Raw genomic sequence first — 14,889 nt, forward strand, 5'->3', positions numbered from 1 at the left:
GCTTTCGTTTCACTGTGGTGAAAGCGTCCGATGCACATGTACTGCGGGCAAAAGTCGATATCCTGTTGGCGAAGGATGTTCGAGCCGGTCCCTCTTACCGAGATGATGATGATGATGATAGGGTTTTTCCAGCCTTTATCCCATAGTACCCAAAATACGCGGCGGGTTACGATCGATTTGATTTACGCACCGGCTCTACGAAGGTGTTTTTTTTGGATGATAACGCCGAGGCTCGTATTTCAATATTCAGATCGGTTTGCAGCCTTAGACCTGTAAGACGTGTACTTTATGTGTCCATCTCCCCTCGCTTTAGACCGTTTTTTCGCTCTGCGTCGTGGGGTGGGCATATTAATACTAAGTACACCATTCGAGCTGTCTCTCTCTCTCCGTGTCTCCATGTGCTAGTCACGGAATTAAAATGTCAGAGAGAGAGCATTGTTCGCATTCTGCTTTTTTCTTTTTTTTATAATAGCCCGTTCTTGGCAGACGTGCGCGAACACAGAGAGTTAATGCTTCGGCATCTCGCTCGTTTAAGTCTTCAGGTCGACTGGGAAAGAGCAACTTTGCCCCGTGCAGAGGATCCTTTTTCTCAGTATGGAAATAAGACTCGATCGACTAATTGGCGTGTTTAACAAGAGCGCGCAACCAGTCAGTTCTGACTTGCCTCGGTTTAATTCGAGGGAAGTACGCGGTCCCTCTGAAACAATTTCAGAAGCTCCTGGACATATGACAGCATGCTGCGGCTGTGACACCACCCGAGCTGCTTCATATGAGACCGCTTCAGCGTTGGCTTACGATCGAGTCTCGAGGAGAGCGTGGCACACCGACATACACCGTGTAAACATTGCACCTGCGTGTCATTTAAATTTTTCCCCATGGTAGACCCGGCATTTCCGATAGAAGATATGCCCCTGAGGGGTCTCCTGGCATTCTGTATATTGCAATGCCCTCAGCACGGGATGATCAGCCACGTATGACGGGCTTGCAGTCTCAGGGGTGTGCATAGCACCCCAACTGCCGCGAGCGGTGCGCTGTATATCTGGGACTTGTACGCTCCGCTATGGAGATGCGAGGGAAGGATGTATTAGCCGACACCAATAACATTGCGACTGTTGCGTTATTTACCGTTAAGGCGGTTTTGCGCTCTCGTCACCTGTCGCATCTCGCTCGTCATCTCCTCCTTTGGAGTCAAAAGTATCTGAGGTCCCTTCGTGCCATTTACATTCCGGGTTCGCTCAGTACAGCGGCAGACGCGCTTCCCGAGCTGCGCCCCCGGCGAATGGCGACTCCACCTCCAGACGGTCCAGCTAATTTGGAAGAAGTTCGGTTGTGCGTAGATAGATCTGTTTGCGTCGCCCGACGATACCCACTGTCGCCTATTTTATTCACTAACCGAGGGCAGCCTCGGCGTGGATGCGTTGGCACACAGCTGGCCGCGGGGGGTGCGTAAATACGCATTCCTTCCAGTGAGCTTTATTGCGCAGACACTGTGCAAAGTCAGGCAGGACGAGGAGAGCCTTTATTAATCGTCCGTACTGGACGACCAAGAATTGGTTTTCATAGTTAATGCTCCTCGCGACAGCCCTCCCTGGCGGATTCCCCTGAGGAAGGACTTTCTTTCTCAAGGAAGGGGCACATTGGCACTCGCGCCCGACCTGTGCGATCTCCATTTATGGTCGTTGAGCGCGCGCAAGGTTTAGGTGATTTATCGCAAGCGGTATCTAACACCATCGACGCGGTTCGAGCACCGTCCACAAGACGGGCTTACGCGCTTAATGAAACCTTTTTCGTCACCCGGTGCTCTTCGCAACGCGAGGACCCCAGAGAATGCCCATTAACATTGTGCTTTTATATCTTCAACATAGGTTAGATGGTAGGCTGTCCCTCCGCCATTTAAGTTGATATTGCCGCTATTTCTGCTCATCACTCACTTATCAACGGCAGATCAGTTGGCCAGCATGATTTAATTATTACATTTTAAGAGGCGCTCGCAGGCTAAACCCCTCGCGCCCTCCCTCTTTTCCTGAGACCTGTCCATGGTGCTGAAGCCTTCAGGTCTCCCTTTTGAGCCTTTGCAGTCTACGAGTCTGATGTTTTTATCAATGAAAACTCTGACCCTGATAGCATTGGCCTCCATGAAGAGAGTAGGGGATTTACATGCATTCTCTGTTGACGTTTTGTGCTTTTAGTTTGGTCCTGCTGTCTCACTGAGACCCAGACCAGGCTACGTGCCCAAAGTTCCCACCACTCCCTTCAGAGATAGGTGGTGAGCTTGCAAGCGCTGCCCCCGGAGGACGCAGACCCAACCATGGCTTGTTGTGCCCCGTACGCGCACTGCGACTCTACGTGGTTCGCACGCAAACCCTCAGGACCTCAGACCAGCTCTTTGTTTGTTATGGTGGCCAGCAGAAAGGGAAAGCTGTCACTAGCAGAGGATGTCTCTTTGGATAGTTGATACTATCGCCCTGGCTTATAATCTTCAGGGTATTCCTTGCCCCTTTAATTTGAGAGCGCACTCCACACGGAGCGTTGCCTCATCTTGGGCTTTAGCTCGTGGTTCCTCGCTAACAGACATCTGCAGAGCTGCTGGTTGGGCGACACCTAATACGTTCATTAGATTTTACAGTGTTCGTATCGAGCCTGTATCCTCTCGTGTCCTTTCCCCACCAGGGAGGGCACGGAGAGCAGACTCGCAAGTCGGCTTGCAGCCTCCGACTGAGGCTCCTAATTGAGTTTCAGTATGGAAGGCCATCAGAGCAAAAATGCGTAATGGTTTGAATTGCTCTTCCTCCGCTGCCTTGGCAACCTTTGTTTCGGAGCATTGGCTGTCAGCCTTTCACTAGCTGTATTCTTACGAACCTACGTGTTTGGCTTGGGCTCCACATTGTGTCCCAACGGGTTCCTTTGTGAGTATTATTCCGTGGGGTTAATCCTACCAGCCCACGTTTCCCTTAGCAGAGCACTGCTTTGCTTACACAGCCACGGCTGTCATTTTTACCTCAACTATGGTTGACTTTCGCCCACCATTAGCCCTTAAGAGGGGCGGTGGCTTCCGCAGCGTTCCTATCCCGCTCAGGTAGGGCGCTTCCCAGTCGCTGGCACTTCTGTGGGGTTAAAGGAACAACTAGTGCCCGGCCTTCTGCCTTAAAACCTACCTCCTCCTCCTTAAGTGGAACCGGAGGGCTTTTACGCAGACACTGGAAGAGGTCAGCCCCTAGTGGCGTTTTGGTAGGGATTCCCAATTCGTCGGTCACGACGTGACGTCGTAGTGACCGACTGAAAGGGAACGTCTCGGTTACGGATGTAACCCTCGTTCCCTGAAGGAGGGAACGGAGACGTCACTTCCCGTCGCCACAGGTGCTGCCACCTGCTGTTACGGCCGGTCACACTTTCCGGCTTTCTCAGCGAAAAAGAAGCTAATTTCCCTATTTGCACCTGCTGCTTATATACGCACCTGGCGGGGCGGCGCCAGCATTATGCAAATATCTCAATGCCAAGTTCATTGGCGTTTTAGTAGTATTCGAAGCAGATTGGTCTCTCTAAGCGAGTTCCCAATTCGTCGGTCACGACGTGACGTCTCCGTTCCCTCCTTCAGGGAACGAGGGTTACATCCGTAACCGAGACGATTTAAGTCATTTTTAAAATAATAATTTATAAATAAACATTACTGGTGTGCATGTTCAGACACAACACTCGCAGTGATATATTTTAAGATATGACAGACCTAGTTGTGTTTGGTCAAGACAACATTAACATTAAAGTTAGTCTGGGACTAGGCTTAGGCCCTGTCTGGGAAACCGCCCCTAAAAGCTCAAAACGTTACCTGTATGAGAGTCCTTACCCTACTATTTGAATAAATACTATTTTGCCCTACTAAAAAAGACATGTTTGACATTATTTCAGCAACAAATACCCACATACCGCTCATCAAAATGCTGTGTTGCATTACATTACACACAGAAGACAGTTCAGCTATGAAAAACCTTTGGGTAAAGGGTTAGTTAATCCCAAAATTTTAATTCTATCATCTATCATTTAATTCACCATTGTGTTGTTTCACATCCTTAACTTTCTTCGGTGTAACACAAAATGTAGAGCCAGCCTTTTTAACACAATAAAAGTAAATGATGATCATGACCATTGATCATTGATATTAAAACAATCACTATAAAAGTGCTTAGACCTAAATTTCAGTCTGTTCCTCACACATTGTTTATTTTATGACTTCATACGGCTTGAAATATAGCACAAGTCATAGTTTTGTAGGTAAACCATCGCTTTGAAGAGTAAAGTTAAGTCGAGAAATCAACTGAAAGATGTGTTTACCTGAAATGCTGTTTGGTTGTTGTAGTTCTTAATTTCTTTATTTGCTCCTCGAAATAGGAGAACTCTTGCACAGCCTTCCTGCAGAGATGGGAGTAAACAAAGAAAGAGTAATAATAATAGCACCCGACAAATGTTCATGTTTATTTGACATTTGGTATCCAAGTGCGTTTAATGGCTAATACAGTGGCTATGTGCAACCTGTAAGAAGTATGTACTGCTTATAATTGTGTTTTTATAGAGTAGTTGTTATGGATGTCAGCGCTAATGCCCCCAGTGTTCAATTGCCACACTCACCTGAATTCTAACACGGACTACAACCCCCAAAATCCCCTATAGTCATCTGCCTGCCCCAATACTGGACTGTGTTTACGTTTATGATTGATTTCTGCCTACCTCGACCTTGGATTGTATTAACCTTTCTGTCATACTGCTGCCTTGCCATTCTTCTGTCTGTTGTGTGATACTACTAATAAAGAGTTGCAAATGGATCCAAACCTGTCTAACCCATTACAGTAGTAGTCTATATAAAAGAGTATGCCTTATGCGGTGCTAAAGATTGAAACAGCTATATGCTAGTTATCTTGGTGAGTGTCCATTTATAATCTATATGGTACACTGTCAAAAAAAATGGTCAAAACACATTTGCACCTAAAGAGTTTATATGAGTACCACAGAAGAACATAATAGTACCAAATAGTGCATATTAAGACCTTAAAGGTACATATTGGTACCTTTTTAGGGCTCTATCTTACATCCGGCGCAATGCAGCGCAATGCGCGACGCAAGTGTCTTTTGCTAGTTTCCACCCCGCGCAATTATCATTTTCACGTTTAGCGCCACGATGTTTAAATAGCAAATGCATTTGCGCCCCCTTTTTTCGCCCATGAGCGTTCTGGTCTGAAAACGAGGTGTGTTCAGGCGCATTGTTGGTGCGTTGCTATTTTGAGGCAACTTAAATAGACTACGCCATTGACCAACAAAAACCTGGTCTAAAGTCTAAAGTCAATGGCGCAATCATGTTTTTTGTTATTTAAAGAGCGCATTAGTAATATACGCCTATAAACGGGACATACAGGACGACAACGCAGGTTTGCTTATCACATACATGAATGGCAGCAGCACAAAAAACGCTTTTAAATATGAAAGATTAAAGGATTGAATGCAAAAGATTATTATTGAGTCTCTTGGACATAAATGAGGACTAATTATGAGATGTTAGACGGCGCAAAGAGCTGCTTCACCTGTAGCCTGGTAAGTAAATAAATGCTTTGCTTTAAACAAATGCATCTGTTTTTAAAGGGGACATTCCATGAAAATCAGACTTTTTCCATGTTTAAGTGCTATAATCGGGTCCCCAGTGCTTCTACCAACCCAGAAAACATGAAAAATAACAACCCTGTAACTTTGTTTTGGTAAGGCTCTCTCTGCAAGCATGTGAATAAATAGGTCATGCGGATTTCGCTCCCCCCATGACGTAGGTAAGGGATCTGATTATAATGATACCGCCCCTTCAACTGCGCTATCCAACCATGAACGGCCTCACGAGTGTGATAGACAGAGAGAAAGAATGACAGACAGCACGACGCGTTTGTATTTCCACAAACACAAACAGGAGCCTACAATCTTATAACTTGTAGGTTTATTAATATTTCTAAAGATTGAATTAACGTTTTAAAGGATTAACCTTACCTTAGTGCAACAGAGAGAGCGAGTGAGCGAACGAACGAGAGAGAGAGAGAGAGCAACGCGACGATTCGCTTTCAAGTATGTTGTTTAATATGTTTCTTTAAAGTTTATATGAATGAACACGAGGATTAATGCACTGCACGAGACAGAGTGAGAGAACAATGCGTATTCACTATCATACACAATAAGTAAATATGTTGTTTAATGTTTCTCTGAAGTTTCAAATGAATACGAGGAGTTACAAGATAGATGAGAGACTGACAGAAACGCGAATGTGTTCAATATGTGTACACAATAAACTTAAACATGCCATTTGATCTGTTTCTCTAAAGTTTAAGCATTAAAAGTGTTGTTTTATTACAGATCATTTAAATGTGCTCGTGTGGTTTGGTCAAAAAGTAAAGTTCTGAGTGTTTGTGGACGTGTATTTTATTTGTAACATGCTGAAAATCATTGCCTGTTTAAAACACTAAGTTAGCAGCATGAGACCTAAAAGTCTTTATTTTTATTCCACAATGTTCCCCATCTGCTGATAAACATGTATTTAGTATGCATAAAACAGATGATTGACTTTTTAAACTTGTTCAAATATATAATGCTTAACATCGCTCACTATTTTCTTTCGTGAGAGAATCTTCCTCGATGCTGTGTCATGTCTACAGCGCGAGCGCTTGAGACTCCGCCCACCTGACCAGCTCGTTTGGATTTAAAGGGATACACACAAAAACGGTGCATTTTTGCTCAGACCATAAAGTGCCTATTTTAACATGCCACAATAAATTACCTATATGGTATTTTGAGCTAAAACTTCACATATGTACTCTGGGGACATCAAAGATTTATTTAATTTCTTAAAAACGTCTTGTGGAATGTCCCCTTTAAAGGTTTTTTTTGTAAATGCTACCTCACGGATTTATTGTATATGATGACTCTGTGGATATGGTGAGATGAGAAACATTTTTATGTAATGCTTAAAAGAGAGGTGAGACTCTCATTGGTTTATTGCACATTTCGCCCAAAATACTCCCATTACGCATTAAAAAAGAAGGATCAACCCTTTTCGACCATGCGCTCGGCGCACAAACCATTTTTCCCGTCGTTAAATTAGCAAAAGTGGATTCGGACACGCCCATTTAGACGTTGCGATGTGCGCTTTAGACAATGCGCTTAGATCGTTAAATTAGAGCCCTTAAAGTGTACTGGACGAAAAAATCTGAAATTGTATTTGGGGTATGTCTACCTGATTGTAGAGGGCACACAGGTGTAGTGCTGTGTTTCCTGAGGCATTCTGAGCACTCATCTCCGCACCATAAAATAACAGGTGCTCAAGGTGCTGCACGTTTCCATGACGACAAGCCTATGGTACAAAACACACACACACACACTCCAATTACCCACTGCTGCAGGTGTAACAAACAATAAAAGAGGATATATTTAGTCTTGCTGGATGCAACTTTTTTCCCTGTCTCTGGAGGTATAACGTGTGGATTCTGAGCGGAGAAACTGACGATTTACCTGATGGATCTCCTGCCAGCCATTCTCATCACTGTAGCCCAGCTGGGCGTGATCGTATAGAAGCAGCTCACAGCAGTACGGATCTCCCCCGACCATCGCGCTGTGATAGAGGGGGGTAAGCCCACGACTGTCTTTATAGTCCGGAGATGCCCCCAGATCCAACAATGTCTGCAGATATGGAGGGAATTAGGACGCAGTGGCAAAATATGATGAGCATATGTGGCAGACCCACAACAGCTTGTGGTGACTTGTGTAAGCATGACTCTTTCTTTGGAAAATGTCTGTGGGAGGGATAAGCGTCGACTCACAGTCAATGCTACATGGTTGTGTGTTTGGGCCGCTTTGTGAAGTGCAGTCAGGCCATCTCTGGTTCTGAAGTCCAGGTGGGCTCCACCGCTCCTCAACACCTTGATCAGTTCAGCACACGAGTCCAGCTGGGCCACGAGAGTCAGAGGCGATTCTAAAAAATGTTACAGTTTATGCATTTTGCGGGGGCTTTAATCCAAAGCGACTAACAATTCAATATATATACTTTTTATCAGTATGTGTTATGATCTTTGCATTGCTAGCACAATGCTCTACCAAATATAGTAACACTGCCTGATTAAAAATGTTAAATGTCAAATTGGTGGGGTTTTGTGTTAATTTTCCTGATTAGTTCAAACAGACATTGCTTTCAATTTCCATTCATTATACCCTAAATGCTAATGAAATCAAAGTTTGAAGGAAAAGACTGTAATAATTTACTCATCAATCTTGTCATTTCAACCAATTATTATTATTGTGTCTATATAATGATAATCCTTCCCTCTGCCAGACCTCCTAAATCTCATTCACACTTGTGTACATGATAAACAGCACCTTTGAATGCATTACAGGCTTAAAGGAAAACACCACAGTTTTTCAATATTTTACTATGTCTTACCTCAACTTAGCCGAATTAATACATCCCTATATTTTTTCAATGTGTGCACTTCATCTTTGTACAGCTCGTCATGAATGTGTTAGCATTTAGCCTAAACCCATTCATTCCTTAGGATCCAAACAGGGATGAATTTAGAAGTCACCAAACACTTCCATGTTTTCTTTATTCAAAGACATTTAAATGAGTAGTTACACGAGTAACTATCGTGGCACAAAATAAAATGTGGCCATTTTTAAGTAGATAAAAATGAGAACTATGTTGTATGGCTGAAGAACACTCAGTTTGCAGCACTTCGACCTGGGCACGCAGTTACATCATCACTCCTGACCGATAGGCGTAGCTTGACATTTAAGCTTGGGGGGGCAGACTGGTCTATCATAGAATCTATAGCGAAACATGTGCTATGTTTTACCACAAACTAGATAATTAAAATTAATAACATTTTCGTTGACTACATTAAAATAAAAGTCTGAATGTTAGATAAAAAATAAACATGAAAATGGTTTACAAAGGTTTTTGTAACTGTAACACACAGTTAGAAGAAAAGAATGAAGACCATTTTTATTAATAATATTAATACTATAATTAGTGAATATATACACATATATAAACATGGGCGCGGGAAGTGGGGGTGCTGCAGGGGCTGCAGCACCCCCTGGTGGCAAAGATTTAAAACTGCGATGACAATAAAATGATGGCTTATAAATATCTCTGATTGTTTGTTTCTGTTCCAAGACATTTTGTATGTCATGCTTGGGGTGTGTGATGAAGAGAGGGATAGTTTTAGTAATTTTAAAATGATTTAATTTAATTCAGTGTTTATTAGCCAATCAGATTTGTTTTGACGACGTGATTGCGATTCAGCCCTGCAAAGAGACAGGTTGCACGGCAACATCATTAACTGGTTGCGCGCAACCGAGAGGCAGAAAGAAGAGATGTCCATTGTGTTGTAGGCTAGTAGCTGTGTCTGTGAGTCAAAATGCCAAGGAGTTGTTGCGTGGGAAAATAGTACCAACAGAGTCAGTGCTGGGTGCCTGATGTGATGTTAACATTAGATGCGACTATTACGTTACTAGTCTAACATTATAATTCATACATGTATCACAGTAACACTGCAAAAATAAAGACAGAAGTAGCTGAACTCTTTTATAACTAGTGTGGAGTTGATTAATTTAAGTGATTTATGATTCTTTGATTTTAGGATATTGGTGAATTTAGATGATTTGTGTAAATGTTTATGTCTTTGACCTATAATAGGTCTTTGTTTGTTTTTTTGTGTGAAATGTTTTGCCACCAAGGAGGACCATGTTGGAAATAAGTATTTACACTATGTTATCCTTTGGATTATGTATGTTTGGCAATCTATAAATAAATCAAATAAAAAAAAAAACAGAAAAACAGATCCAACTAAAATCAACTTTTATTTATATACAAACAATAAAGAATGCTTCAATAATTAAGGTTGTTGCAGTAGCGGATCAGCTCACCAAGCGGGCTTTCTGCCTCCTGGATGCGCGCTGCGCACCCTGTAGTAAACCTGCAACCCGTCTGTATAAGCATAACAGACAAGCATGCACACTCACAGCCACAATGAAGAACGCATCTGTATCTATCAGCTTCGCAATGTCTCAGAAGAGAATTTTGGATTTTTTCAATCACACAGCCCAAAAGTCCCGAGGACTAGCGTTATTTCTCCAACTGACTCCTCATCTTGCATATCAGAGAAAGGTCATCTTTTCAAAAACTATTTAAAAATATAGCCAAATAGTTTCGCGGTGTTTAAGGCACATGTAAATGTTACAGAACATTTAAAGTAACATTTAAAGTAAAAAAGATTGAATTAAATGATTAAAACGACATGAAAGGAACTAAAGTGTAAATCCTCTATGTACAACAAGGAACATGCGCATTTAAGAGTGGTGGGCATTTCAAAAATTTATATAAATTATTCCCATGCATCGATTTTAATGTTAAACATCTATAAATTCAAATGAATCTATATGGAATATATTCCGACAATTTAGCATATGATGTTCGAATTTTAAAGTCGAAAAATATCTTATTTTTACACCACATGGCAAACTGAAACAAAACTTAACACACAAATATTACACTTACGTGTAAAAATAGAATTAAATGAAACCCGTGAATTAAAAGTTCCACTAATCGCCTTAACTCGAGTGATGTCAATAAAGTTTCATTAGAATTTAGAAATAGTAAAAACTTAAGCAAAGGAAAACAAAAAAGGCGTATAGGCTACTGGCACGAGTGAGAATGTATACATAAACTGTATTGCATAAACTGTTTCCATGCCTTCGACTTTCCTGCAAACTTGCTCAAAGTTAATTCTCCTGTTTTTCTTTTTTTCTTTACATTTTTAAACTCCATGTTGCACTTAATCTACAGAACAGCAGACCCGGTGCGTGCCAGAGGAGACTCCGCACATGACTCGCGTTGCATTTTGTAACTTTTACAAAGCATTTTGTAATTTGTGTAACTTTTTGGACACCTTTGTTACTTTGGCCTAGTCTATATATAATATTTCTGATTTTATGGCATAGCTTTCTCCCCACCCAATGAGGCTAATAAAGTAATAATGAAAAATATGCTTAATCATCGGCCGGCTAGAGGATAGTAGCAGAAAATAAGGACCCTGGCAGAGAATTCAAACTCTACTATGGTGCAATAGGCTATATAGTTTGTATGCGCCGTCAGCTCATCTTTACTTTATGGATGGGAGGTGCGAGTGAGTTTTTAAAAGAAGACATTTATAGGTAGAGTGGTCTGCAGAATAAAAAGCTTGTGAACAACTTTAAAATGTTATAACTCCATACCAGCCAACCCCCCCACCCACCACCCCCCCCCCCCCCGGCTACATCCGCAGCCCAGAACCCCCTACCAAAAATATCTTCCCGCGCCTCTGTATATAAATATAAACAACAAATATATTAAAGTTAAGTGGCTTAATGCCCTACACTGCAAGAAAACAATCCCAGGGTTAGCTCATTTTCTTTGCTTCTAAAACACAACCCAATTCAATAAAAAATACAAGTATAGCCTATATTGCTTTTCTTTGTTTGTTCTAAAATGTATTTTCTTACATTAATGTGTTTATCCTTTAAAACGCATTACTTTTGCTACGTTTACGCCTGTCATCTACACTACATCACCGTTTTCGACCCTCATTAACGGATTCGTTCGCAAACGCTGCAGACCCTGTTTTAGTTTGAGAACTCAGACGTTGCGCTGAGTGTAAATGAACGTAGACGGAGTCTTATGTAAACAATCAGCTGATGTTAACGTGACAGCGCATCATTTTCAAAGTAAAAATTATTTTATTCCGGTAAATGGAGGTTTGCAACGGAGGTTTTGCCAAAAATAGTAAACATCTACCAACCAGCTATTATAAACGCTATATCGGATTGTTTTAACATGTATCCTTATAGAAAGTGTCTGTTTTATGTTTGGGTAATGTTGGGTTTGAATATTGTTGTAATGTGTTTATGTTTTGTTTAAATTTAGTTAGCTTATTACGAAAGATAGACTGTAATTTTAAACGCCATATAGGGCGTTGTAAAGGCCAATATGAAGGGAGAATTGTAATGCATCAGACATTATTTTCGAGTTTAATTAGGGCCCGAGCACACCAGGGTGTGAGGACCCTATTGTTTTTGCTCTGTTTATTATTAGGGCCCGAGCACACCAGGGTGTGAGGACCCTATTGTTTTTGTTCCATTTATTATTAGGGCCCGAGCACACCGGGGTGTGAGGACCATATTGTTTTTGCTTGGTTTATTATTATTAGGGCCTGAGCACCGAGGAGCAGGCCAGAATGGCCTGCACCGAATGGTGCGAAGCCCTATTGTTTTTGCTCGGATTATTAGGGCCCGAGCACCGACGAGCAGGCCAGAATGGCCTGCACCGAAAGGTTCGAAGCCCTATTGTTTTTGCTCGGATTTATTTATTTAGGGCTCGAGCACCGTGGAGCAGGCCAGAATGGCCTGCACCGAATGGTGCGAAGCCCTATTGTTTTTGCTCGGATTATTAGGGCCCGAGCACCGAGGAGCAGGCCAGAATGGCCTGCACCGAAAGGTGCGAAGCCCTATTGTTTTTGCTCGGATTATTATTTTTATTAGGGCCTGAGCACCGAGGAGCAGGCCAGAATGGCCTGCACCGAAAGGTGCGAAGCCCTATTGGTTTTGCTCGAATTTATTAGGGCTCGAGCACCGAGGAGCAGGCCAGAATGGCCTGCACCGAATGGTGCGAAGCCCTATTGTTTTTGCTCGGATTATTATTAGGGCCCGAGCACCGAGGAGCAGGCCAGAATGGCCTGCACCGAATGGTGCGAAGCCCTATTGTTTTTGCTCGGATTTATTAGGGCCCGAGCACCGAGGAGCAGGCCAAAATGGCCTGCACCGAAAGGTACGAAGCCCTATTGTTTTTGCTCGGATTTATTAGGGCTCGAGCACCGAGGAGCAGGCCAGAATGGCCTGCACCATAGGTGCGAAGCCCTATTGTTTTTGCTCGGATTATTATTAGGGCTCGAGCACCGAGGAGCAGGCCAGAATGGCCTGCACCGAAAGGTGCGAAGCACTATTGTTTTTGCTCGGATTATTATTTTTATTAGGGCCCGAGCACCGAGGAGCAGGCCAGAATGGCCTGCACCGAAAGGTGCGAAGCCCTATTGGTTTTGCTCGAATTTATTAGGGCTAGAGCACCGAGGAGCAGGCCAGATTGGCCTGCACCGTAGGTGCGAAGCCCTATTGTTTTTGCTCGGATTATTATTAGGGCTCGAGCACCGAGGAGCAGGCCAGAATGGCCTGCACCGAATGGTGCGAAGCCCTATTGTTTTTGCTCGGATTATTAGGGCCCGAGCACCGAGGAGCAGGCCAGAATGGCCTGCACCGAAAGGTGCGAAGCCCTATTGGTTTTGCTCGAATTTATTAGGGCTCGAGCACCGAGGAGCAGGCCAGAATGGCCTGCACCGAATGGTGCGAAGCCCTATTGTTTTTGCTCGGATTATTATTAGGGCCCGAGCACCGAGGAGCAGGCCAGAATGGCCTGCACCGAATGGTGCGAAGCCCTATTGTTTTTGCTCGGATTTATTAGGGCCCGAGCACCGAGGAGCAGGCCAGAATGGCCTGCACCGAAAGGTGCGAAGCCCTATTGTTTTTGCTCGGATTATTATTAGGGCCCGAGCACCGAGGAGCAGGCCAGAATGGCCTGCACCGAAAGGTGCGAAGCCCTATTGGTTTTGCTCGAATTTATTAGGGCTCGAGCACCGAGGAGCAGGCCAGAATGGCCTGCACCGTAGGTGCGAAGCCCTATTGTTTTTGCTCGGATTATTATTAGGGCTCGAGCACCGAGGAGCAGGCCAGAATGGCCTGCACCGAATGGTGCGAAGCCCTATTGTTTTTGCTCGGATTATTAGGGCCCGAGCACCGAGGAGCAGGCCAGAATGGCCTGCACCGAAAGGTGCGAAGCCCTATTGTTTTTGCTCGGATTATTATTTTTATTAGGGCCCGAGCACCGAGGAGCAGGCCACAATGGCCTGCACCAAAAGGTGCGAAGCCCTATTGGTTTTGCTCGAATTTATTAGGGCTCGAGCACCGAGGAGCATGCCAGAATGGCCTGCACCGAATGGTGCGAAGCCCTATTGTTTTTGCTCAGATTATTATTAGGGCCCGAGCACCGAGGAGCAGGCCAGAATGGCCTGCACCGAATGGTGCGAAGCCCTATTGTTTTTGCTCGGATTTATTAGGGCCCGAGCACCGAGGAGCAGGCCAGAATGGCCTGCACCGAAAGGTGCGAAGCCCTATTGGTTTTGCTCGAATTTATTAGGGCTAGAGCACCGAGGAGCAGGCCAGATTGGCCTGCACCGTAGGTGCGAAGCCCTATTGTTTTTGCTCGGATTATTATTAGGGCTCGAGCACCGAGGAGCAGGCCAGAATGGCCTGCACCGAATGGTGCGAAGCCCTATTGTTTTTGCTCGGATTATTAGGGCCCGAGCACCGAGGAGCAGGCCAGAATGGCCTGCACCGAAAGGTGCGAAGCCCTATTGGTTTTGCTCGAATTTATTAGGGCTCGAGCACCGAGGAGCAGGCCAGAATGGCCTGCACCGAATGGTGCGAAGCCCTATTGTTTTTGCTCGGATTATTATTAGGGCCCGAGCACCGAGGAGCAGGCCAGAATGGCCTGCACCGAATGGTGCGAAGCCCTATTGTTTTTGCTCGGATTTATTAGGGCCCGAGCACCGAGGAGCAGGCCAGAATGGCCTGCACCGAAAGGTGCGAAGCCCTATTGTTTTTGCTCGGATTATTATTAGGGCCCGAGCACCGAGGAGCAGGCCAGAATGGCCTGCACCGAAAGGTGCGAAGCCCTATTGTTTTTGCTCGGATTATTATTTTTATTAGGGCCCGAGCACCGAGGAGCAGGCC

The 14,889-nt window shown here is 44.1% G+C and overlaps 1 protein-coding gene across 7 annotated transcripts in view; it reads right to left on the bottom strand.

Annotated features, from left to right (window-relative positions):
• The window catches only part of shank3b (SH3 and multiple ankyrin repeat domains 3b), a 132,731-nt gene that overhangs the window by 18,082 nt on the left and 99,760 nt on the right, over positions 1 to 14,889 (bottom strand). For all 7 annotated transcript variants that reach the window (XM_073815151.1, XM_073815134.1, XM_073815209.1 and 4 more), the window contains 4 exons: positions 7,836 to 7,987; positions 7,528 to 7,695; positions 7,253 to 7,369; positions 4,327 to 4,404 (listed from right to left, as the gene is read on the bottom strand). In XM_073815151.1, coding sequence (XP_073671252.1) covers positions 4,327 to 4,404; positions 7,253 to 7,369; positions 7,528 to 7,695; positions 7,836 to 7,987 — 515 coding nt within the window. The remainder of the gene's footprint in view (positions 1 to 4,326; positions 4,405 to 7,252; positions 7,370 to 7,527; positions 7,696 to 7,835; positions 7,988 to 14,889) is intronic.

Source organism: Paramisgurnus dabryanus, chromosome 1 (genome assembly GCF_030506205.2).
Source record: "Paramisgurnus dabryanus chromosome 1, PD_genome_1.1, whole genome shotgun sequence".
Lineage (NCBI taxonomy): Eukaryota > Metazoa > Chordata > Actinopteri > Cypriniformes > Cobitidae > Paramisgurnus > Paramisgurnus dabryanus.